Source organism: Pteropus medius, unplaced genomic scaffold, assembly GCF_902729225.1.
Source record: "Pteropus medius unplaced genomic scaffold, Ma_sr-lr_union100, whole genome shotgun sequence".
Lineage (NCBI taxonomy): Eukaryota > Metazoa > Chordata > Mammalia > Chiroptera > Pteropodidae > Pteropus > Pteropus medius.
Genome location: NW_024344378.1, coordinates 13,548,663 through 13,574,740, shown reverse-complemented (window position 1 = coordinate 13,574,740; position 26,078 = coordinate 13,548,663). Strand labels below are relative to the sequence as shown.

Below are 26,078 nucleotides of genomic sequence, written 5' to 3'. Positions count from 1 at the left end.
TATCTGTTTTGGAGGACTGAATTTACAAAACATAGAAAATGGCATCATCAGTCTTTGTGAGACTTGATATCTCAGGGTGTTTTCTTGGTATAAGTTGTATCTTGGAGCACACTAACAATTACTTTACTGAAGAAATGTTCAGTAGTGGCTAATAAAAAAATATTTTAGAGGACAGTCTGCCTTCCCTATTCATTTAGGTATTACTTATACCTTGACTCCCTTGGCCTGGGCAGTTCCTGATTTGCCAGTGCTACTGCAGATCACTAGACTGCTGAACTTGGCTATTATTTCCTTATTGAATTCCAACTCAGTTGTTTTCTCTTGAATGAAAAAAAAAACTAAAGCATTTTTAATTTTAGGTTTAAAATTGGTCCCAATGGATGAACTTGATTCCTTTTCTCTTCTTTTAATTACCTTGAAAATCTTTGCTTTTTCATAAATTCAATATCCCTGAAGTCCAGAGTCGAGTTTCAGCTTTTTATGACTGCCTCCTCCAATGACAATCTCTCCTTTTATTCAGATTCTGTTGCCCTTGATATCTGTTGACTCATTTCATTATAAACCAAATGAAAGACAACAATATGTTTTGTTCTGTAGTCTAGATTATAAACTCTTAAAGTTTACATTTCTTTTTTTAATTCTCCCACTCAAGCAAAGTGTCTGGAACGTTGCTAGTATACAAAAGTCATGTGATAAATATACAATTGAATGATTAAAAAAGAGAAAACATAGACATTTTAATATAATGTTAGTTGAATTCTGCCTGGATTTTAGTATGATTTTAACTTAGTTCTCACAAAACAGAAAATTGACCCACTCATTTTTTTCTTGATGGGAAACTATAGTAAGGAATCATTCTGAAGTTTCTTGAACTAAAGATATTTCCTATATATACTCTGGATGTCTCAATTTCTTGTTTAAAGTAATTTAAACAGATTGACAAGTTATTCTTATGGCAACATGCATGTCAACTTCAGTTGCTCTGTTAATTGTTTTAGATGACTAAATTCAGAGCCCCCGTGGGAACCTCTAGAGTTATTAGCAAGAGAACCACCACCAGTCTCTCTCTCTCCACCCTCCGGTCAGATCACATGATGTAGTTGTTAGGCAAATGCTGTAATAATTCTAATGAAGAGTTTAAAGGCACTTTTTATTGTGGATTTGGTTTTCGGTTTTTTGTTTTTGTTTTTTTTAGTCTGCTCAGCAAGAATTCTCTGTGATCCTGTGAGACTCCTCACCTAAGAGGTTTTCTACTTAAAAATGAAAATTTTGCTAAAGGGTCTATGATTTCAGGTAGATAGCAAGGAAGGAGAGTGACTTTTTAATTTTTAAATCACATTCAGAGGGATCTATTGATGTACTTTTAATTTAGGGAAAACTTCAAAATTCCTTGATCCATATGTCAGGATTCAGCCTGGAGCTAATTCTTAGATTTAAGTTACTAAACTCAACAGAGATTTTGAATGAAAATACTAACAGACCTTTAACATATAGCTGGGCTAGTGGGCACTGGAAGAATCTTGACAATTCATCAGCCAAATCTCTGACCTCACTACTTTTAACTATCCTTGCTTGCCTACCCCACTTTCAAATTGCTAGCATTTGAGAATTTCACTTGGCATTATTTTGTGTATGTTAAGACAGAGAAAGTAAAGTTTGGCAGGTGAGCTAATAAAACCATTTTGGCCTTCTTTACTGAGAAAATGCAGGATGTGTTTTGTTCTCGATATAGTTGAGACAGTTGCTAAATGTTCGATTAACAGTTCTTTGAAGAGTAGGGGTAAACTATGGACACATTTGTGAATTTTTTCAGATATATTATTAACTATGGTGCCTTATGTGAAGCACAGAACCAAAGGTGTGGACTAGTGTTGTTTTAGAGTGGAATTATATACCCAGAACTCTCATCATGGTGATCATAGTTCCTTTAGGGTACAGGGAAGGTAAATTCATAAGGCTCTCTGCTAGGATTTCCAGGAGAAATTTTCTCTAACTTGCCCACAGGATGGGTAGATTAAAGAATGTAATGAGTTTTTCACTTGGCTTTTTCCTATATGAAGAAAATTGGATGTGGGTAGTAAGAGAGAAGAGAAGGAGAGAGAGAAATAAAATTAAAAGCTAATGAGCTGGTATACTTAAGTATTAGGAAACAGGGGACTGTTTTATGGGTTGTGGTTTCAGTGGCTAGAATTGACCACAGAGCCATATATTTTGCCTAATCCTGTCCTTGCTGGTCACAGAATTTTGCTGTTTCTATTGTGTTAGATCAAAGTTGCCGTTTTTATAAGCAAATTTCATGAAATCAGAAATTTCATGATTCAGCCTGATGCATAATCATGTGTAACACCACAGGATGGGGGTGTGTGTGTGTGTGTGTGTGTGTGTGTGTGTGTGTGTGTGTGTAAAAGGTGGAAGGGAGGAAATGGAAATTCGTAAGTATTTTGTACCCCTTGGGATACCCCAGCTGAAAACTCTTACTCTAGGCTACAGTTTTAGTTATTCAGAATCAAATACAATTGCCCTAGTGTGCTTTCCTATTTCCACATTAATACATTTGACATAATTTATGAGATAGGTTAAAATTTAATCATCTCTGACAGAGATTATCATTAGGGATAATAATCTGAAGTGACCTGGTATCTGTAGAGTACAACAGAAATGGCAGAGACTGAAAATCAGTAGGCATGACTGTACTTGCAGATACTTTGAAACGGAAGAATTAGGGGTGTAACATGGTTATAGACTAAATAATGTGCAAATAATTATTTGTCTTAAAATAGGTTTTAGGATGTTTCTAGTGGAATATTCAGGCTGTGCTGACTTTTTTGTCTTAGACGAGCTCATCTGCGCCTGTGTTTAGAACGTTTAAAAGTTCTGATTCCACTAGGACCAGACTGCACCAGGCACACAACACTTGGTTTGCTCAACAAAGCCAAAGCACACATCAAGGTGAGAATTTTTACTTTTCATATTTACACATGATTCTCTCGGTCCTGGTTTCATTAGAAGCAGTGATTCCTATTCATATACATCAACTAGCTCACTGTGCCCTCCTTAATAACTGATGGCAAGAGAAATAATTTTAAAACTTATCAGCTAATCTGATGGGAACAACATAACCTGATTAAACTAATTTTTTTTTTTTTTTGACAACATGGCCATTTGAATTGCTGGGAGTACTAGGAAAATAACAATTACTCTGCAGATACCCAGAAGGAAGCCAGTTGTGCCCTCTGGTGGAGATGACTTCATTTGGCTGTGTGTCCCTCAGTATTTTTCCATCAAACTACACTACAGAGCAGGTTTCTCTTTGTGGAGATAACTTTACAGACTTTGAGAATTCCATACTGTTCTAGTAATGTAGCATTCATTACATACACCAAAAAAGTGAAGAACTATTTTCGATGTTTAAAAATATGTATTTCTGTATGTTTTTATATGCACACACACATATATTACCTGTATATTCGTTCATGTCTGTCAAAGAAGAAATCTTTTGAGATGTTAGGTACAAATCAGTTTTACTCTTTGTACTGGACTACACACAAATTTAAATATCATTTTGTCATTTTAGAAACTTGAAGAGGCTGAGAGGAAGAGCCAGCATCAGCTAGAGAACTTGGAACGAGAACAGAGATTTTTGAAGCGGCGACTGGAACAGCTGCAGGGTCCTCAGGAGATGGAACGAATACGAATGGACAGCATTGGATCAACTATTTCTTCAGATCGTTCTGATTCAGAGCGAGGTAGGCAGTGTGCTTCTTCCCTAATGAAATACTGAGTGTCCTGTATCTGGATTTAGGGGAGATGGGTTCAGAGGCATTGCTTTCTTCTTTTTGGCCAACACTATAACCACCTAGATTTTATACAATTACATTATCTAGTAATGCCTGTATGAAATATAGAACCTTTTTTTCTTGATTATATAAGTATGTTTAATATTCTACTTTGAAATGATTTCAGCCTTAAAAGTTGTAAGTTTTCTGTAGAAAATTTTAAGTTCTCATATACTCTTCACCCAGGTTTCCCTAATGTAAACATCTTATATAATCATAATACAGTTATCAAAATTAACATTCATGCAATACTATTAATCTGTAGACTCTATTCAGATTTTACCACTTTTCCTACTCATGTCCTTTGTCTAATACAGGATCCAGTGTAGGATTTCACATTGCATTAAATATTTCTTCAGTATTTCTTTCATGACTGTGACACTTTTGAAGAATATTGGCTCATTATTTTATCTTTCCATTTGGGTTTGTCCGATGGTTTCTTACTAGATTGAGGTTATACATTTGGGGGAAGAAATATCACAAAAGTGATGTTGTGCTCTTCTCAATTTATTATATCAAGAAGATACATGATGTTGATGTGTTTTATTACTGCTGAGGTTAATTTTTATACCTATATTTTAAAGTACCACAACCCTTCGTTTCTCTTTCCATCCGTTCCAGAACATTTGTCTTTGGCAGAATTTAAGAACAAAAATTCACCAAAAAGAAATTGTTTGAATTTTACTGATCTATTCGTCTGTAGCTTCCACTACATCAGGCCTCACACCACAACAAAAGATTCCTCCAGAGGGACTCTGGTGATTTTAAGTTTTACATTTGGGAAAACAAGGCTCACGAGATCTCAGAGATTCTAAAACAAAACAAAACAAAATTTGTAAAATTTCTTGTTTTGACTTTTTATTATGGGAATTTCAAACATACTCAAAAGTAGAAGAGAATAATGAACTCTCGTGCACCCATGCCCATCTCCCAGTTTGAACTGTCAGTGTTCTGCCATTCCTCTTTCATCCCCACCACCTTCATTCTCACCATTTTTTTTTAATGTTTTAAATCAACTCCTAGATAACAAGATCATGTTATCCCTAAATACTTCAGTATGTATCTTTAAGAATTAGGACTTTAAAAAACATAATCATAATACTATTATAATTTCCTACAAAAATTAATAAAATCAGATCTTATTTAATGTTATCTAATACTGTTTCTGATTTTCTCAGAAGTGGCATTTTACCATTGGTATGTTTGAATTAGAATCCAAAGCCCACATTACATTTGTTGTGCCTTTTAAGATACTTTTAATCTATAATATTTTCTCTTCCCACTTTTTTTTTTCAATGCCATTTATTTGTTGTAGAAACTAGGAAACTGGGTCATTTTTCTTATAGAATTTCCCACATTTTAGATTTGGCTGATTGAATCCTCATGGTGTCATTTAACATGTTTTTCTCTCTCTCATATTTCCTGTAAACTGGTTGGTAGATCTAGTGGCTTTATAAAATTTGGTTTTTTTCGAGGCAAGAATATTTCAGAGGTGGTGCAATGTACTTCCTGTTGCATCAATATTATGTCTAGTTGTCCCACTCTAGTGAAAACATTGGTTAAGAGGTTCAGGTGACATCATCTTGATACATTTATGCAGATGTATCAACCTTTCACTTAATAGTTTTGGAAATCATTGATGATTATTGCCCTGATCATTATTTCATTAGGTGTCACAAAATAGTGATTTTCTAATTGTTATTCTTCTTACATTTGTTTTCATTTTCTTCTGTAAAGAACAACGTTTCCTCATCAAGTTTTAGGTTACTCTGAAATAAAGTCCCTACAAGGAAGAAGGGGTAAACGCTTGTTGTTTTGTTTTTGCTTTATCAATTTTCTGAATAAGTTGGTACCTTAGCAACCTCCAGAGGTGACAGGGCTTTTTGTTTTGCTGTTTGTTTTGATCATATTATGAACTCTTTTCATGTTTTGAATGTGTTCCAATCCATTGTAATCATTCTTTTTCTTTTTAATACTCAAATTTCCTATATTCCGTAGGAGTCTTTCAAATTGGTTTTGGATTCCTTTTAACACAATACTAGAAGTCCTTGGGTTTTTGTTGTTGTTTTGCTTATGTAAAAGTTAATTTTTAAGTGGCACTCAGTTTTGAAGAACTAAAGTTTACCAGGGGCAAGAGCAGTGAACCTCTAGGACATGATACATTTGTGACCATGAGGTGTAGCAGAAATATCCCTGAATTAGGAGGTAGACCTTGATCATGGTCTTCTACTGCTTACCAGCTGTGTGACCTTGTCAGGCTTTAATTGCTCTTCCTACTGTTTTCTCTTTGTACCTACCAACCTCCAAATTTTAGAGTGTATCTTCATCATTGTAGTTCTTATTTAAGTACTCCCAGTGTGCTAGTATGTTCTTATCCTTATCTGGCAGCCGTTTTTCCTAGTAACTTCTACTAATATCTCTAGTCCATTTGGCTAGAGCAGTCTCTCATTTTACTTTGTTTTGATTGAGTTCAGCATGTTCTATTAGAAAAGGTGTCTTGATTTTATTTCCCAATAGTAAGTTAGATGAGTGGGAAACACTAAATAGCCTGCGAAGCATTATGGGTATGAAACCAAGTTATGAATTCATAGGATTATTTGTACAGCTTGTTTGGACAGCTGCCTGCATTTTAGAAACAGATCTCTAAAACTTTTTGAAGCAACAAGCCCTTTTGAAAATTACTCTTTGAAATAACTTACTGTCTTCTTGAGCTCAGCAAGAATCCACTTTTCCTAAAGCAGTTGCAATCAGTGTGAACCCTTAAAGTCAGTGCCAAATATGAAACATCAGGCTTTGAGTTTGTTTTAAGAGACTTGGAGAACCTTGAGTTCATTCTGTTATGGGAGAAAACAGTTTTTCAACTGCCTTTTATTTTTTTAAATGTGCATTGCTTTTCATTTATTATTGGTGATTGTATATGTAGTATTTAACAATTAAGATATCTATCGATAGCCTGGTCATATGTATTTGTTTTTTTGTGTCATGTTTGATTTTTGAAGTAAAGTTAAATACCACCATTGAAATGCCTTTACTATAATCTTTATTATAGCTCTCACTATAATCCAGAGACTTTAAGCGTCAGGCCCTCATTTCAAGCTACATTTAATGTAAGAAAATTAAATTGAAAATAAATCCCATATGACGAATCCTAGAAGTTGGTAGAACTGTCTACAGAATGATACCACCAAAGGCCTAGATGGATAAATTTTCTAGTTCGCCTGTATTGTTTATGCTTTTTTCCTCTTTTAAGGCAACTCTGATTAATAAACAGCACTGAGAATTAGTTTCTAGTTTAATGCAAAACAGATGTTGTTAAACCACTTGAGGTTGGGATCTTTTAATATTAAGCACTAATTCTCAAATAGGCCGGCCGAGTGCTTTTGGTGGGAGGTCCAGACAGACTGGCGTCAAAGGCTTTAGTAAACTTGCTGCCTAAATCGAGACCACCACTGTATACTAGACATTCTCTTGCAAATATATCCCTGTCTCTTCACCTTCAGTTTCTTTTGTTCTCCAGACATCACTGATAATAAGCTTGTACACTAATTTTTTATATTATAAAAAGTAATCATTTTTCCTCATGCCCTCTTAGTTTTTGAAAAGTGCATGCATACTAGATTATTAACGTTATTCTTTTTTTTCCCTTTGGCAGAGGAGATTGAAGTGGATGTTGAAAGCACAGAGTTCTCCCATGGAGAAGTGGACAATATCAGTACCACCAGCATCAGTGACATTGATGACCACAGCAGCCTGCAGAGTATTGGGAGTGACGAGGGTTACTCCAGTGCCAGTGTCAAACTTTCGTTCACTTCCTAGAACCCAGCATGACCTAACAGTGCAGGGCAAAATATTTACTGGGCCAATTCAATCCAAACAATCTCTTAAATTGGATTCATGATGCAGTCTCCTCTTTAAAACTAAATAAAACTATACTTGAACAAAAGGGTCAGAAGACCTCTATTTAAGCAAATACTTAGCAAAAAGTGGGGCAGAGCCTCCCCAGCAGAACAAATATTCATAATACTCATTTTTGAAAATCACAGTTTCTAATGGCAGCAGAAAACGTGTGAAATTTTGATTTGATTTAGTTGATTTGAAAGAGGACATTGGAAATTCCATCCTCTTTTTTTTGTTTCTAGTTTGCTCATACTACATTGAGTAGACACATTTAAGGATGGGATTATGAACCCTTCCTGAGCTTTATGGTCCTAAAAACAAAATCAAATCTATAGTAGACAAGACAAGATAATCAGGCAGTAATCTCGAATAGCTAAAGAGCTATTAAAACAGCCTCAGACAGCTTATCATGAAGCCTGTGGATGATCAATTCCTTAATTTAAAAAAAAGTTCTTTTCATACTCTGCAAAAGGAGAGACTCCCATGAAGCCTTTTGAAAGGGATCATCATGCAGCTCAGCTTTCTGTTGGATTCCATGCTAAGCAAGCTAACCCTACATCCTGCATTGTTAGCACTAGGACACCCAACCGCCAGCTCTACAGTTAGCCGCCTGTAGGCCCTTGGGCAGCATGGGGGCAGTCTGCATGACAGCCTCTACCACACAGGGCCTGAGTTCAGATTGAGGGGCCAGAAGGTAAAAGCTCCACATGCCTCTGTGTCTGTGTAGGCCAGATGGTTGTGCACGCAGATTTGCGGGCCGAGGTCTGAGCAACGGCAGGATTTTTATTTCAGATTTTGATAACTGTTTATATGTGTTGAAAACCAAAATGACATCTTTTTAAAGCTTGTCCATAAAAAACATAGATGTCTTTTATAGTGGAAAAACACATGGGAAAAAATCATCTATTTTGATGCAGCATTTGATAATGATAAAACACCTCACACCTCACTCCTTATAGTGCACAAAATGAATGAGGTCTGGGCTAGGTAGAACAAAGGTCAATGCTGTTTTTGTTTTCTTTTAGAATCATTATCTTTTATCAGCTCTTAACCATCTGATATCTATAGCAGACACTATCATAGTTAGCATAGTTGTTCCGCACTTCTCATTTTAATGTAAAAATTTGCTTCCTTTTTCCTACAGGCAGTCTCTCTCCTTCCTTACAGTCCCACTGTGCAGGTGCTGTTGTTGCTCTTACCAATATTTTCAGAAATGTTATTTTAAGTGAAATTCCTAGCCTGCACTTTGATGTCATGTGTTCTCTTTGTCTTTCAAACTCTCCTTTCTCCCCTAGCCCTCTCCCTTATCCCAGGAAGCCTTCATGGAGACCTTACCCTTGGCTCTTTGAACTTGTATACTTTAAATAAGTTAACTACCCTACTAAAAAAAGCTTTATGATTTTCATAACTTATTGCTGATTTTAATGGGTTGTTAATTTCAGTCCTGTAGTTTTGTTTAGATAGGGCTGGGCAAGGAAAAAGAAAATAAAGACAACCATATTTAGCAGTGCAGTTGAGTTGTGTGTGTAATGTTAGACTATCCTTTGTAAGTAGCACTTTAACAGCTTTCACTGCTTCTGTATACAAAGTGTACCATCTTGGTCATACACAAGGCCTCAGCATATATTTACTTGTTCTTGTGCTCTTCCTGTGCCTCCAAAAATATTTTATTCTCGATTGTGCTATGTTTGAGTGGAAGAAATTCTTTGAGGTAGATGTGTGAAAAACTGCATGCGTTTAGGAGCCCGTTATTAAAACTTGCTACTTCAGGTGCTGGGGACTTAATGAAAAACATGATACACAAATTCATTTCTGTGGCCCCAGTAAATTATTCCTGGTTTCATTTAAAATTAACTCCTGGCTGGGTTAAAATGTTTCTATATTTGCTTACTTTTGACTTTCCCAAGTGAGACAGTTTGAAGACTCTACTACCATGGAAAGTGAATGGAAGCCAGTGACTCAACTTCCATTTTGTTATTCCCATGGCATTCATTTGCATCACTTGCCTAGGGCTGGAATTTGGGACTTCATTCAGGTGAATCTGAGGTGCTGCCATTTTGTTGTATATGTATAGGATGGTGGGCTGAGAAGCCTTTGTCACCTTTGTCACAAACCTAGAGTACCTATTTCAACTGCCCCCTAAATTACTCCTTTCCTGGGTTTGTTTTCCTTGGGGGAGGGAGGTGGATTGTATGATGAGTAAGAAGTATTAATTTTTTAAGAGACAGATCGACTTTGAAGATACAAAAGTTAATTGCAAGAAATAAAAATTGTGAATGAAGAATACCCGAGTGCTTATTGTACCCCTCTTCTCTAGGAAAAAACATAAATGAGCATCCACATCTTGAGAGACAACTGTCACATAAATATGCTGATACTACTTCTGTAGTCCAGAATTAATGGCAATTTGAATCATTGCCATTTCCTGTTCTATAATTTAAACAGGTGTCTTCTTGACTGAGAAATCCACATAACCTAACTGCAGGTGGTTTAATGTATGCAATAATCTTTCAGGAAGAACACAAGGCTATTTTTCATTATTTGTTCTCCAAATAACTTCTTAGGGAATCCCTTTGGCTACACATACATCATTGAAAACAAGTCTGGAAGTTCCTATTTAGTCCCCACTACAATACCTGAGTGATATTAACAGGTATAGGTAAATCTTATTTCAGTGCATATTATTACTGAAGAAGATTCTGAAGTCGTTACTCTAGTTTCTGATTAGGTATGAGAAATTGAGTAGAAATGCCTTTTCTAGTCCCCATAACAGTGAGTTTTTAGCGTTATGAAGGAATTTGAAAAGGTAGGATAAGTAAGGCAAAGCTGCTAATCTAAGGCCACACTGCTTCCTGGGTCATCTCTCATGAGAAAACTGTTTTTGGTGTTTGTTTTCTTTCTCTTGAAAAGGCAGCTAGGTGCCTTTTTTCCTGTCTTCTTTTATCCTTCCGCCTCAAAAATTCCATACTGTCTACCCAAAACAGCATAATGTGGGAAGAACAAAGGTTACTGTCACTTTAAATCCCAGCGAGGATGGTGGGCAAGTTACTTAATTTCTTCAGGGAGACTGTTTCCTCCTGAAGAGTTTTGATAAATACTACCTCTATCTCAAAAGGTTTTAAGGATTAAAACTGATATATGTAAATCCACCCCTCCCCACCATCCTTCTGCATCTAGGAGTTTGTAGCACCAAAAGAAAATTGAGAGGTGTGTACTTCTCTACATTTTCTGATGAATGCAACCTCTAAATCTCTTCATCCTTAATCTTGAATTTTTAGGTAGTCTGACTGTGGGTCTTGCAGAAAAACACTATTTCTATTAAGTAAAATGGCTCATTTTCACAAAATTCAATGGCAGGTTATACTTTGTAAGAAGTCAATGTTGATGTCCTACAGAATTTTTTAAATAAAGGCTTTATAAGATTGATATATTATCGGTTTTAGTGATTACCTGGTCTTTCTTAAATTTAAAAAAAAAGGGCTAACCTAAGCTTGAGTATGCTGTACACTGATAGTAACCATTGCATAATAATTAAATACCCTAGTTAATATTTACTGCTGGCCTTGCCAAGGAAATAAAATCTTCCTGGCCCATGTATCAGATGTAACAGGAATTTCGTTTCCTTGTGGAATACATCTGATTCTTTTAAATAATCAGTGTAGTCCAAAATATATGTATTAGCTGACTACTTCACTTCTTGGTTTTACTTTTTTATAAAATCAAACTATTAGGGGAAATGGCTTAAATGAAGCTCTTTTAAAGTAAAGTACTACCAGCTAACTTCCTAAAATTTTGGAATTTCCTCAAGCTCTTAGCTCTTTGCTATGAAGGAATGCTTAATATCTTTATTGGCAGGGCAATATTTGTGATATTCTAGATTTTCACACCAAGGCACAAAATAGCATTGTAAAAACATAACAAAAGCCATGAAATGTCTCTAAAGTATATATAAAAAATACAAATTTGAGAAGTCAGTTTCTTCTAAATTAGCTTTATCTCACACTGTAAGCTAGGTCAACTAAACCTGACCATTGCTTTCGGAGAGAAAAACTGTGCAAAAGAACCAAATGGATACTTACTCCTGCTTCCTGCATACTTCTGAGCAATGAACAATTGGACAATTACCATCTATTAAAGACTAGCCTAGCTGCAGATCTCAGACTTCAACTCTAGTTTTCCAAGGACATAAGAGTCAAGCGTTTCCTCCAAGCCTGAATTCTTTTTCTCTGGTCAGAATTTCACTGCATCTTGCTAAAGTGAGTACAGGGCTTGAAAGGGGGGAAAAACAAAAGCACATCAGTTTCACCAAGAGAGGGAAATCATAGCTAGCAAAATAATAACCATGATTTTTGGCAATCTTTTTATCCTAATGAGTATAACCATGGCTTCTTTAGCTATGCTCTTAAAGACTGAGTAAACAAATTATAACTTCAGTAATTTAAGTCTGTACTGGTTTCATAAAAATGAACTGAGGAATTTGGTGGAAGTAAATTGTCACTTTTTATTTCCTGGGAATTGAAAGATAAGAATCCAAACACAAAGGAACCATCTTTATATTCGTAAGTTGAAAGGCACAAAAGGCAATTGAAGAACCTCACTGAAATCTAACACTTTCCATCTTGTTTTCTTTTACTATTTAAATTTTGGCTAGGCCAAAACAAATTCTTAGAATGTCAATATTGGGTTTCAGAACCTCTTTAATGTATTATCTATACAGATATGCTTTATAAAAAGTCATAGTATAAGGGGATTCAATTACTTGGGTTTTATTTAAACTATGATATTACCTGTTGTTTTGCCTGCTATGCTCTTCCTCTCCACTGCAGTAAAAATTCAGTTTAACTTGCAACTCAAAAATCCTAGATATAAAGAATGTCCACATTTACTGTTGAACTTGTAAATTACCATTTATAGTAATTGGTTGCTTCATAGTATAATACAAATAGTTAATACAATTCAGTGGATATTTAAACAAATATAAAACCTTGCTGGCCTTAATAGATTTCTTTTTATATTTCAGTTAATATCTACGGCAAAGTCAAAGCTTTAAAAATATTTTTTGGCTGAATTTTCAAGTGGTATTTTTCACCTCTTGTAATTACAATCTACACACACACAATTTACAAAACAATGATTTTCCTTTACATTACCTTGGTTTTCCTTTGCTATTTTTAAGGCAGACATACTCAGCATTAAGACTGCATTGTAATGGAAACACACACATAAACACTCTTCCTTGTGAGAAAAACAAGCATTAAAAAAAGAGTCGTTAAAATAAATGAATGTATTTCATTTTAGTTTGATGCATCATCTTAACTGGGCTAAGAAAACTGCCACTTAAGGTAATTTTTCCTTCATTTCAAAAATCAAACTGCTTTTACATTTAAGCAAAAACATGGTTATCAGCCAGGGATGTACATCAGAATCATCTGTGGAGTATTTACCCTGATATACCCTGGCCCCAACAGGTCTGGGGAAAGACCCAGATCCAGAAATCACTCTTAATTTCAAACAAGCATTAGGGGTGGTTTTATTATAATCTATACCCCCTTCCCATTAAGAAACACGCCCTAAGATATTCTAATACAAAAATTTTAACCTTTACTAGGATGTACTTAATATATAACTTTGGTAATTTGGTAACATTTATAATTAGGGACCACAAATTGTAAGTAATGGGCATTATACATTATAAGATGAACTACTGTTCAAATTAAGGAAGACATATTCACCAATACTCTGCACAGTAACAGCACACACTTCTATAGTGCTTACCATATTCCAAGTACTCTACTAAGCACTTTACACACATTAACTCGCTCATCCTTACAGCTTAACAAAACAGGTATTTTCATTCTACAGCTGAGAAAACTGAGGCAAAGAGGAGTTATACACACAGGTAATAAAGGAAGGAGCCAGGATTCAAACAGCAGTCTGGCACCAGAGCCCTTGCTCTCTCAATATGGCCTTCCTACATGTTAATTTTAAAAGCATGTTATCTGTGACTAATATTAAAAGTTTAAATTTTGTTTACTTATTTTTGAGGTGTTAGGACTGTTCCTTCCTTGAAATGTTTAATAACCACCAAGTCAAATATCAAATTTTGAGAAGAGACATACAACCAGTTACTGGGGGCCCTGACTGACTGACAGTTCTGTCAGAGCTTCCAGTCTCCTTTCTTCACAGAGAGGAAACTCTCCATTAAATTTTATAACAAAGCTTCATAAGACCAAGCATCATATTTGGTTTTAGAATACTCAGTTTAACTACCTTCATATGTAATATACTGTTGGTACGTTTCTCAAGCATCTTCTCATCTTTAGCATCACACATTGAGACAGGTACTCTACCTTCCCAGGAATCCTAACTTTTGTGTTAATCTGGAGACACTATCATCCCAACACTAGGACTTTTCAAAGAGCCACATTTAGGTCTTTGAAACAACAGCTCCTGAACTCATGCTATACATGCCTACTAAAAATATGTATTTTATTAACAACATGGTCACCTTTACTCCTTTTCTCTCCTCCTCCTGGCAAAGCCCTCCAGGAAAATTAATGTGCAGAAAGGAAGGCCCATAGGGTCAAACAAGGCACAACACAAGTCTTGTCTATACAGACACCAAGTGAGTAACATCATACAGACCAAGGTAGTCTCACCAAAAACCATTTTGTATGGCCACATAAATTATACCAAATCCGTCCAGTGCTTTTTAATTAAAAGAATCTCCTTGCAATCCTTCAAGGATATTGTTGAATATTAGTATATTAGGATGTTTGTTACAAGTAGTTACATTAGCATATTTATTTAGAAATTTTTCAGGTTGAGTAGCCTTTTTCTATTGTAATTTGTACCTCGTATCTAAAATACTTCACCTTTCATACTGTCCTACATGCTCTACACTGTGGGTTGGAAGGGTAGTGGAGAGGTGAGATGAAGAATTCTACTTCTCATGGCTGCCTCCTAAGTTTCGATTTACCAAAAAAATTAAAATTCATGAAATAAAAATTTTTATTTTTCCTTTAAACCAAAATTTTACAAACAACTCTATACAAAGAACAGGCCCTTAAGTTTTGCCCTTTAGAATCTAATTTCTTATGTCTAATGGAAAGGAAGTACATAAGGGTTTATTGAAACCTTTGTCATACTCAATATTTTCTTCTGTGGAAATGATGTATGCAAGTACACTGATGTTTAATCACTAGCAATGCTGGCAGCTAAGACTTGACCCTTCTGTTAACACACCCTGGAGATTTTAAAAACACTTTATTTAATAAAAGTTAAACATACAAAAACTGAAATTAACACATCCTAAAAATCACTGTCTTCCATTAACAGGAAGACCCTTTTCTATGCATATATTTGGCTTAAACTCAAATCAGGATAACTGTGATGTTGGCTTATACCAGCAAATGCTGACAACTTGATCTAGTTAACAAAAATTACACTCAGCTACATGAACATAATATACAGGGAAATTATGGTCAGATTAATGCACAAGAAATACATTAAATTTTTAATGATGAAACATTCAGTACTCTTGTTCATTAATTTAGCCTTGGTTTTTTGTTTTTTTTTTACAAAAATAGTATCTACACTGTATACAGGGCTATACATCAGCTTTTTGTTTTCTCATATAAACATTACACATCCAAAAAAATGGTACCACTACCATAAGTGAAAAACACGGGAAAAAAAGCAAACGTACAAAAAAAAAATTAGAAAAGGTAGCGGGTCCTAAACATGGTTTCTTACATAAACCTAAAACTCAATGAAAAGAATAAAAGAGCTGGATCGATTTTAGAAACGGCCCAATAGGCTTACAAAACAAGTTATTGAAGGAAAAACCTCAAACTTTGCCATTTACAAATTAACCTATTTTTAGGCTTAACTGGGCAATAGCTAGGTTTAAGTTGAAGATAAGGGGAAAAAAATGAAAAGATCTCTGTAGCAGTCTGGTGTTTGTTTTACCTTGATGTTCCAGTGAATTGCTAGAATATGTGGCAAGTTCAAAGGTTCTGAAAGTTCCAGGTTAGGAGTTTACAAAAAGTATATGCCATCCATTAAGTGGGGGCGTGATAGTAGGAAGATCAACAATTCATCTAAGTGCTTTATTTAAGCATTTATCTAGAAAAGTTGCTTTATCCAACAAACTTTGAGGAAACTAGTAGTAGAGGTGAAGAAAGTTAAATGAATAGCAGTTATCAAATGCAATTTCAAGTTTCATTCTATTGAAGTCCAAACAATGACAACAATGGTATATGTTATCTTCCTTACTCATCTAACAAATAATTTACCTTTAGAAAAATATAAGGATAAAAAGGTAAATGTAAAGCCCTGTGGAGATGAAATCCAACAGTTTTTCTGATTATTGAGGCATCAAATGCCTGACATTGTATTTAGAGGTATCTTGATATTGTGTCATAGGTTTATCGGCAATTCCACAAGTTCCTACTCCAACTTTGCCAGTTACACTCTCAGGTGAAGCAAAAATACTCCTCTTTACCTGGGGGAAATGAAACAGAAACCATTCCTCATTAGTTTTAGAAACAATAAAAATTATAAAATACATCTAGAAGGAAAAGTACATCGAGGGAACCTGAGTGCTTTTAAATAAAATCTACCAGTGATGTCCAGTGTACGGCATGTTCAAAGCAGGTATGCTTCAATACACTCCCTTCTAAGTGATATGTAAGGTAGTAAATAAGTTTTAAAATTTTACTTTATAGAAGGAAAAGAACCTAGATCTTTTCTAATTCCTGATATAAACTCTCATTCATAATACTTCTATTGCAAAGACAGTGGCTAATGGAGATTTTTTTCAATAAGCCAAACTGAAGATTGAAGAGTTCTGAATTCAAGATCCAGTTACGTGTTTTTAATCTACCTTTTTCATTTTAAAGTTATTTTAATGAAAACTGCACTTTTCATATTTACAAAGTATGGTAAAAGAATTTACTAACCTGGCCTTTTTTGTTTTTAGAATAGGCTCTGTTGTTGAACTGCTGCCATTTCACCTTCTGGTCCTCTCTCTCCTGCTCAAGTTCTTTTATTCTCTGTGCTTTTTTCAAAGCTTTCTTCTTTTTATATTCACGCTGCTGGGCAATCATTTCTTTTCTGTGTGGATATAACAGCTAAATGTCAAGTCTTAAGACTTAAAAGAACTTCCTTGGGGTTATTTAGCAGTGGGGAAAAAAAGCCCCAAAAAACAAAATAGAAAACACTAATAAACTGACACACTCTTCTCCCATGAATAAAAGCAATAACATCAATGCCAATTACCCAGCACTATGACTGGATCTTATTTGAAATACATGGCATCCTTGGAAACTTTCAAACATAACTGTAATCTATTACCCATTAAATCAAATATTTCAACTATGACTTATTTGACATTTATATAGCTTTGGCCTGTTGTTTTAGGAATGAGTGTCAACAGATGTCTAATTTTTTATCAATTTCTAAATGGACAGTTAGCAAGTATAACACACTGCATTTGGAAAAAGTATATGGAGATTCGATAAAGATGAAAACACTTGCTTCATCTAGATTGGAAGAACACAGCGCAGCACAAAGAGAAATCACACCTAACAATTCTTAAAACGAAAACAACTCGGGTTTTCCAAAAGCACTGAATAAGATCAGAGTCCAAAGTTCTCAACAATTTCTGCCGAATTAACACTGACTTCTTACCAAAAGGGTGAAGAGGTCTTTAAAAAAGAGGCATTAAGATCTAGACTCTTCTGTATCATAAATCGCCACTATGAAGCTAAGTGTTTTTTTAATACAGATGACAAAAACTAAAATTAGAGATGATGGTCTACAATCTGATTTTCTTATTGGGACACTTAAATGTTATTTTAAGAGATGACAATTTTCTTAAATTCTAATCACATACAGATACTTAAATTTTAAAACCTCTTGACAAATCCAAAAGACAGCAAAATGTGGTAAATATGCAGAAGTTAACCAATATATTGTTAATTCTACCTCTGAAATACCTGTCAAACTGCACACTTCACTCTACTATTCCCTGGGTTCATCTACACCTAGGGGATGCCACTGATCATTTGAAAGCTCAAGCTGATCACATCTTATCTCCTCTACTTGAAATGCATCAGTGGCATCCAGGTTTTTTATGATCTGGCTGCTGCTACCTCTCTAATCCATTCTCTTGTCAAACCACCCCCTTTCACGCCCCAAGTTTTTTCCTCAGGAATTTCTTTCTGTTACCTCTATGTTTCCCTTTTTAAAAGTAAATCTTTACTGAGCTCTTACTACATGTCAAGAACTGTACTACATGCTTTATTAATGCTATCATTTAATACTCACAACCCTACACTGTGGACACTATTGTCCCCATTTTACACATGAGGAAAAAGAAGATAAGCAGCTTGCTCAAAGTCTCACTCTAGTTCATTATCTGGCTAACTCCTTTTCAAATCTCAGCTTAGATGTCGTTTTCTCAAAATATATTTGCCCTAATGACTAAGTGCAATTTAGGTACCTTTTCCTTGTTCCCTTAAAGTACCCATTATGTTTCCTTCATAACTACTATACTTTATTATTAAAGTTCTTCTTTAATTACGTGTTTTGTTCTCTATAAGCTCAGTCAAGAGAAGGGCCATGGGCCAAGTTGGTCTTCTTCACTATGGTCGAACCTCAGCACCTGGTTTAGTGAGAATGTACACAGTATCCTCTTAGTATTTACTGAATGCATTAAATGGGAACCAAAATGTCCTCACTTTACCTAGGCATACAAATACAGAGAATGACTTTATACTGCTAATCTTCAAAATAATGATAAACAGTATTATTAACTTTTTTACCCTAATCTAGCCTGAACAGATTCTGCAGACCACTTCAAATACCCAAATGGGGAAGATTACACTTAAAAAGCTAAAAAGTCACTTACTTTGACATGGGTTTATTGCCACTGTCCTCCTTTGCCTTCCTTCCTTCTTCTACAGGTTTGAGGTTCAACAGTGGAGTCACTTCAGCATTGCCATAGCCAGCGAAAGTGATTGCAGCAGTGCCGTTTTCTTCATCTATCTCCTCAATCTCCGCTTCGTAACACCTGTAAAGATATCATGGCTGTAAGCAGGTGAGTAAAGGTTTAGTACTCAGCCTACAAGACATACTGCAGTGATTCTACTATTACATGTGTCTAAAATGAAAATTCTATAATCAAAGGCCCTTTGACCAAGATAATGCAAGAGTATTTGGAGTTAGCCATCTGCTATCCTAAAAGGAAGTCCTAAACCTTATATTATTGCCAGGAGAGTCTCTTACATGTCTACTAAATGTGTTTTAGTCAATCTCTTTGAGAAAAGGTATTTCTTATAGAAATCATTTCAGTATATGTATTTCACAGACATTTAATATAGCCGACCATTCAATTTTCAATTTAAGGAAAAAAGAATTTAGATTATTTTTAAAAACATTCATTCATTTCCCATTGCTTTCAGTTTTCTTTCCTCTAGGATCCAAGCCATTTTTCTGCCCCAAAATTTAATCTAAAGCTCAAAACTAAACTATATTAATAACCACCCAAGAATCAAATTGGCTCTATTAACCATAGTCTATATAGAAAGACTAAAATAGGGTAGTTCAAACTGAATAAAAACATCTTACCATTGTATTTTTATTATTTCATGTTATAGTTAGAGTTTTTTTTCTACACTTACTGTCCATCTTCACTCCAGACTGCCATACATTTGTCTCCTACTTTCCATGAATGAGTGGGCTGAGTAGAAGCAAAACTGTCTGAACTTGTAAGAGTTTCGGAAGGCTGAGTTGACAGAAGGTCTTTGGTTAGTTCTATAACTTCCTAAAAAGGAAAAACAAAAATCATTAACATTATTTTTATAGTTCACATTGTCACCTATTTTCAACAGCAAGTTCTTTTCAGTTTCAATGACAGCTCTCACACCATATAGCACTAAGTACTCTACACGTATTTATTTGCAGTTCATAACAATATTAGGATGCAGGTACTGTGATTATCCCCATGGAGAAACTAAGTTATAGCATTTTATACAGTGGTGGAGCTGGGATTTAAATCCACAGAGTTGCCTTTCAACTTAACCTCAAATACTAAGAGAAATAAGAGTAGATTTGAGTTTATATCATGTCTTACTTCTAAGTGCCTATTTTAGCTGAAGAGATCTAAAGATGAGAAATAGTCAATTATGAGGGACTGAGCTAGATTCAATATCACTTTTATCTCATATCACTGTCACATATGTTTCATGCAACTGTACTGTTTTACAGGGCATTACAGTACTAGCCAACATGCTCCACTCTCAAAAACCCTAAAACACTCTTAGTGATACAAATGTTCCTGCTCATACATATTTATACTAAAATACTGTCAGCATATATAAAAAGCCAGTAATTTTCCTATCCATTTATCATAAAGATTACCTCACCTAAGTAAGCAAGTTACCAGGTCAGATTTAAAATATCCCAATACCTTAATGTTAAGCACATTAGCACAGCTTCATTTAAAAGGAAAAACTAAATCTTCACACACACAGGCAGGCAATATCTTTCTGTGTGGCAAATATTTTTTCTAATTCAGGTTTATATTGGCTTCATTCAAAGGTGTTTGGTAAGGTTGGTTAAAAAGGTAAAAATATAGTACAAAGTGATAGATCTGCTACCTATGTGCTATATTTTTACTTGAATGAAGACCCATATTATGCATCATCTTATCTAAGAACCTACATACCTGTTCCCCCACTATAGCATATAAAATACCTTAAAATATCACATTAAGTGGTTGGGGAGAAAAATTAGCAAAGTTAAACTCTGTATTGAATTTCTTCTGGTTCTCAATGAAATTTTCTAATAGTACTTCTGGTTAAGTAGCCAAGAAAGTTAAGTATTACCTCTCTCCTAAAGATTCTAAATCTTCCTATTTCTCAAAATTAATATTTGAACCTAAAGGGGGAAGGGGAAGGATATTAAGCCCTTGGAGAAAGGTCAGTTTGGTGAATTAAAAAAAAAAAGACTTCAATTTAAAAATTCAGAAGAGTAATATCTTTAATGAAGTTTTATTAGATGCTAAGTAGCTATTCAAATACCTTTTAATTAGATGATTTTTTGCAAATAAAGCAAAGAACTTCCAAATAAATATAGCATGTACTATACAAAGTATCCACTCTTGTTTTTAATGAACCACTTTTAGAGCCAGGAATGTAATCTAGTAAGCCTGACTCAAGAGCCCATACAATCCCTATCATTAAATAATTCCATCTAACTAGCGATCATTTATCTACCAAAGCCCAAACATGAATTGTGCATTTGTAGGTCACAGATTTAGAATTCTTCTGCTTAGTATTGACCATTTTCCAACTATGTTTTCACAAGGAAACACATTTTCATCAAAGAAAAGGGTCCTGAAAAGCTGTGCATATTATAAAGAATTTCCAGAGCCCTGCACTGAAAGGACTTTTTAAAAAATCCACAGCATTTATCCCTAATTGTCTTTTCACTTTGCCATATTTTACATACCCCTCCCAACAAACTATGAAGACCCTTCTAAATTTTTTTCTTCACATGTGTATATGGACCAAAGTAATAGAGAAACTATTTTATTTATGAGGGGGTTCTTAAAGGTACATACCATTAATTACTTTTCCTCCCCCAAGTCTGAGTTCTGAAACTGCTCCTTCATTGACAGATGGGCAGCAGTTACAGTAATCGGCAATTCCAGGAAGCATCAGATGTTGTGATCTACATATCAGCAGGTCAAAGGGGATGCACTCAAGCACTCTGCTTACTGAAGGAAGGCGTTTCGGGGATGCACAGAGCCACTGTAATATATGAGACAAGTGACTTGACCCCTGCCTCCTTTAGAACCAGTTTTATTCAGCAAAACAGCTTAATAAATTTGACGATTTTTGTGATTGTCATAGGCTGCCTGGGGATCTAGTCTGCTAGCTAGCCTGGATTTTACTGTACCCACTTTTTTAAGTGAAAAAAGAAAGGCAATGAGAACTTCAGTAGACCAATTTGCTGCCTGCTGAGTAACTTTGTATGAAAGACAGTACATAAGGATAAAAACGGAAGCTTTATTGGCAAAATGAAGTCACTGAAAAAAAATGCAGAAAGAGTATTCTGGCATAAATGAAAGGGTAAACAAATTCATAAGCAGGGTAAGGATCTTCCGTAAGAGGAACACAAGAAAACAAAGGAGGCCACAAATTCAGTCATCGGTCTGAACAGACTTTTCCGCAAATATAAAAAGCAGAATTAAATATCAATGGCATAAAAGCAGAGAAGATAAAAATATATTTTTTTTAAACCCATGAACAAAATACTAGCTGTAACTATAGACAATGGAGACATTACTACGTGGAAGCAGATATCCAAACACTTCAGAATTGTTATCTACTCTTCAATGATGCCTTCCATCTCTGAGTAGTTTTCAGTTCACAGCAGACCTGAATCTAGTAATCAAAATGAATTTTTTTTTTCCATGATGGATTAAGAGGAAAAGAAACTAGGATCAAGTTTCGTCAAGAAAAACATTCTGTATTAGTACTAAAGTGTTAGAATTTAAGCTGCTAAATCTGTGCCACCCAATATGGTAGTCACAGTGACCATTTAATTAAATAAAAATAAAAATTCAGTTCTTTAGCCACTCTAGCCTTATTTCAAATATTCAATTGCCATGTGTGGCTAGTCGCTACATGGCATAACAGATATAGAACATTTCCATCATCACAGAAAGTTCTATTGTACAGTGGTTATAGCAAAGAGGATATTTTACAGATAAATGACCCCCAGGTCATTATTAACTGAACCCTAAGTAAGCCATTTACGTGCTTACAAAGCCTACCGCAACGTTCTCTCTCCCTAAAGTACTTCCACTATAGATCATGTCATAGTAAGGTAATTCTACCCAGACTCTGACAATTTAGTCTGGAAATATTAAAAAGACCTCACAATAATGTTTCAACCTTCATTCCCAACTTCCCCTCCACCAGTTCCACAAAGACCAGGAGGCAATATACACATCACTGCATACAATGTTTTATTTCCTTCAAAGAAAAGAAGGATACTTTTAGATTGGTAAAAGATGAGGGCATGCCAGGATCTCTCTTTGAGGCAAGAAGAAAGTTGGCCTGGGAGTCAGAAAAATTTCTTCCCAAATATCTTTTCTTTATTAACCGGCACCCTGAAATCCACTGGCCTGACTTCTACATACTGAGAAGAGGTCCTGTTTTTTGTTTTTTAAAATAACATACCATTGCAACTTCATCAAGCTTATTCTCAATTTAGAATTCGAACCTGAAAATATTCAACATCTTAATTGTGCCCAGATAAGCTCTTTCAGAATCCTGAATCTGGACCCCATTTCATATCATTTTCATTTGTTTGCACTTCTAATATCCCTAAAAATATTGGTAATTTAATGGACAAAAGGATGATAAAGGGAAGGAAAGGATTACTTAAGACACATGATTCAAGTTTTGTACTGAATCAGTAAAGGTAGACCATCCAATCAAAATATCTTTTAAAGCTTTCCAAAACATCAAGTTCAGAATTTTAAGTTCTCAAATTTTTCAAGATGAAAAGTCACATATATTTACAAATATTATATACAGTGTTTTTATTAATCAACCTAGTGTTTTGAGAAAGAACAGATATTTAATGTTATGGATTTGTCTTGAAACCCGAGTGCAGGTTTTTAAAAGCAGGTTTCATCCCTACTGAACTCTCCCATTGACAAACAAAACAAGATCTTTTCACAGATTCAATTTAACTGCAACAAGTGTCAGTAATTACACTGTAAAACCTAGCCTTAAGTTCAAACATTATGTAACATTTATGCAGAAAACAAGTATCTCTTTAAATATTTTTACGTATTTTTGATACAAGGTGTTACCCTCCAGCTTTGACACACACAAATGCACTCTCATCTTCAAAGAATCTTGTAGCATTAAAAAGAATCTTAATCAGGTTACGTTTTCCTCCTTTAATTTTAGTTCCTTTTTGAACTAAATTTCCTTTTGCCCGGTTTTTAAAAGTCAAAATACTTTCTCCATAGTAAAGTTCTATGTAGCTGTTCTCTAGAAAGTGTGAGAGACTTCTAAAATCAACTTATTTTTAAAAGTTATATGAGCACATATAACTTTAAAAGTTATATGTGCTCATATAACTTTTAAAAATTTACATAACAAAGGACAACACCTCACTCAATTTGATATATACACACACTGAGGAAGCAACCCTACTTCAACAAGCCATGTATGACTATGCACATATACACAAAGGGGGACAGTAAACACCACCCCAAAAGGGTGCATTGGATAGCTGTCCATTCTAAGCAATAAATCATTTTAAAAACAAAGAAGTTCTTTTTGAACAATATAACTGTAAGTATCCCCTCATACTTACTTGTAAATCTTTCTTTAATTTTAGCAAATCTTCATTTTCTCCATTTCCAGATAATGCAGCTTCAACTTGCTGGAGTTGAGCTTTGTAGCTTGCCAGCTGTTTTGCTAGGTCCTCTGACATCTGGGGGAGGGAGGGTAAGGCCATGAAAACTGAACAAACCTTGGAAAAAAAATAATTCCCTGTCTTCCTGAATTAAACCTTATCAATTCTCCCAATTCATAATAATTCATTGCCACTACATCACCTTTACCCTTAGTTCAGAAAAAAGCTGAGCCAAACTACAGACTTCAAGGGAATGGATAGTGAAGATTATAAACATGTCAGATAAATGCCATAAGGAAATAGAAAAAAAAGTAAGTGATGAGGAAAAGGGATTTCTAATTTTCTGTAAACTCCTGTAATAGGGAAGGCACTGTGTTGGGTTTAATTAATTGGGATGTTATATCTTCACGCTCCCCCCAAACGCCCCCAAAACATTAATCTGTTGAGTCAATACTTAAAAAAAAAAAAGACATTTACAAGCACTGAACAATATTTCCAAAACCAAACAAAAATGGCTTTTGGACTAAATTATACAAGTCTCTCTGCACGAATTATTCAATTAATGAGAGTGTTTAAAAATTTCTTCTCCAGAGCAAAAATCTTTCACCCAGTCTCTTAAATAGTGCCGATGCATTTCCTTCAGTAAAACAAACAGCAAAAGTACTCTCCCATTTAAGCATTTTAAGGAACGTGCCTTTCACCAAACCCGGCTCATTCTTCTCCTGAAAAGAAGATACGAGAGAATCCTTTCTCGATTTATCACCAAACACATGGGGTTTCTAAGGACCCTTCTCTGTCTTACAGTTCCCGTCCAACGACAGCCTGGAATCTGGAAGGTCGCCAAAGGGGTGAGAGCAAGCCGGGCTGCTCTCCTCCCAACTACCCAAAGACCTCAAAAGCCCGCCACAACTTAGCCGATTATTTCAGACCATGATTTAAAAAAATTCGAACATCACCCTCAAGGAAAACCGAACGCACGAACCGAGAGGACGCCAGCAGTGCCGGAGCCCCACAAAACAGGCTCTGCCCGGGACAGCCGAGACTGTCCTTCAGAGGCCTCCCACGTCCCAACCCCACCCGACGGGTTCCCAGAATTAGGTTTGCCGGCACGGCCCGGAGGCCCCAACTCTGGCTGGGACCGCTCACGGCTCAACTCTGGGTGGGAGAAGAGACCGGGGCTCCCAACAGTCTTTGTCGGCGCCCGGGCCTCTCCAGGGTGGCCGGCTCCTCGGCCTCAGGCCTCCGCTTCGACTCGGAGGAGGCCGAAGCCAGGCGAGGCCTTACTCTCCCCCTCACCGGGTGTGTTACCTTGTGTACGGTTGGGGACGGGGCGGCGGGAAGGGCTCGGGGCAAATGAGCCCAGGGGTGGCAGCGGCAACAACGGCAGCAGCAGCAGCAGCAGGAAATATCTCCGCGGCGACAATAAGGCGATTCCTTCTGTAAAGGAAGAACTCGGTCGGCGATGAGGGGGAGGGGAGGAAAGCCGGGCACTAGAAAGAGGAAAAGACAGAGGCGGATGAAGTTTCGCGAGAGGTTAAAAACCCTCGCGAGACGTCGCCCGACTCACGTGACTCCTAGCGCCCTGTGGGCCGCCTGCCCTTGCGTTGGGGCGGAGGGTGGGCGGGGTTTAGTTGGAAGGAAATGGCGTAACAGGGCTGCGCCAGGCGCCGGGTGTAGCTTCGTCTTATCAGTTCCGGCCATGAGGGGGGAGTTGTGGGGTTGTTTGTTTGGTAGTGGGTGTTGTCAGACCCTTCTTGAGGTTCCTACGGGAGTAATCGTGGTACCTTCATAGACGAGCAGATGAGAGGTTTAACGCAGCATTTATACTAGTGGTTGGTTCTCAGAGTGTGGTACCCTAACCAGCATCGTCAGCATCGCCTGGTAATTTATTAC

General features: G+C 35.9%; 2 protein-coding genes across 5 annotated transcripts in view; one reads left to right on the top strand and one right to left on the bottom strand.

Annotated features, from left to right (window-relative positions):
- The window catches only part of MXI1 (MAX interactor 1, dimerization protein), a 71,371-nt gene extending 60,212 nt beyond the window's left edge, over positions 1–11,159 (top strand). For all 3 annotated transcript variants that reach the window (XM_039871247.1, XM_039871248.1, XM_039871249.1), the window contains exons 4-6: positions 2,835–2,949; positions 3,575–3,746; positions 7,489–11,159. In XM_039871247.1, coding sequence (XP_039727181.1) covers positions 2,835–2,949; positions 3,575–3,746; positions 7,489–7,652 — 451 coding nt within the window. In that variant the 3' untranslated portion in view covers positions 7,653–11,159. The remainder of the gene's footprint in view (positions 1–2,834; positions 2,950–3,574; positions 3,747–7,488) is intronic.
- A 3,567-nt stretch (positions 11,160–14,726) lies between these two features.
- On the bottom strand, positions 14,727–25,715 carry SMNDC1 (survival motor neuron domain containing 1). Of its 2 annotated transcripts, none has more exons than XM_039871250.1 (6): positions 25,494–25,715; positions 24,144–24,263; positions 19,421–19,563; positions 18,649–18,810; positions 16,697–16,850; positions 14,727–16,239 (listed from the first exon to the last, which is right to left on the bottom strand). In XM_039871250.1, exons 2-6 carry the CDS (start codon positions 24,261–24,263, stop codon positions 16,102–16,104), a joined length of 717 nt encoding a protein of 238 aa, XP_039727184.1. In that variant the 5' UTR covers positions 25,494–25,715; the 3' UTR covers positions 14,727–16,101. The 2 variants fall into 2 exon arrangements, with proteins under 2 accessions (XP_039727184.1, XP_039727185.1); XM_039871251.1 differs by lacking the exon at positions 25,494–25,715 and adding an exon at positions 21,364–21,553 and having other exon boundaries at positions 24,144–24,269.
- Positions 25,716–26,078: the final 363 nt, after the last annotated feature.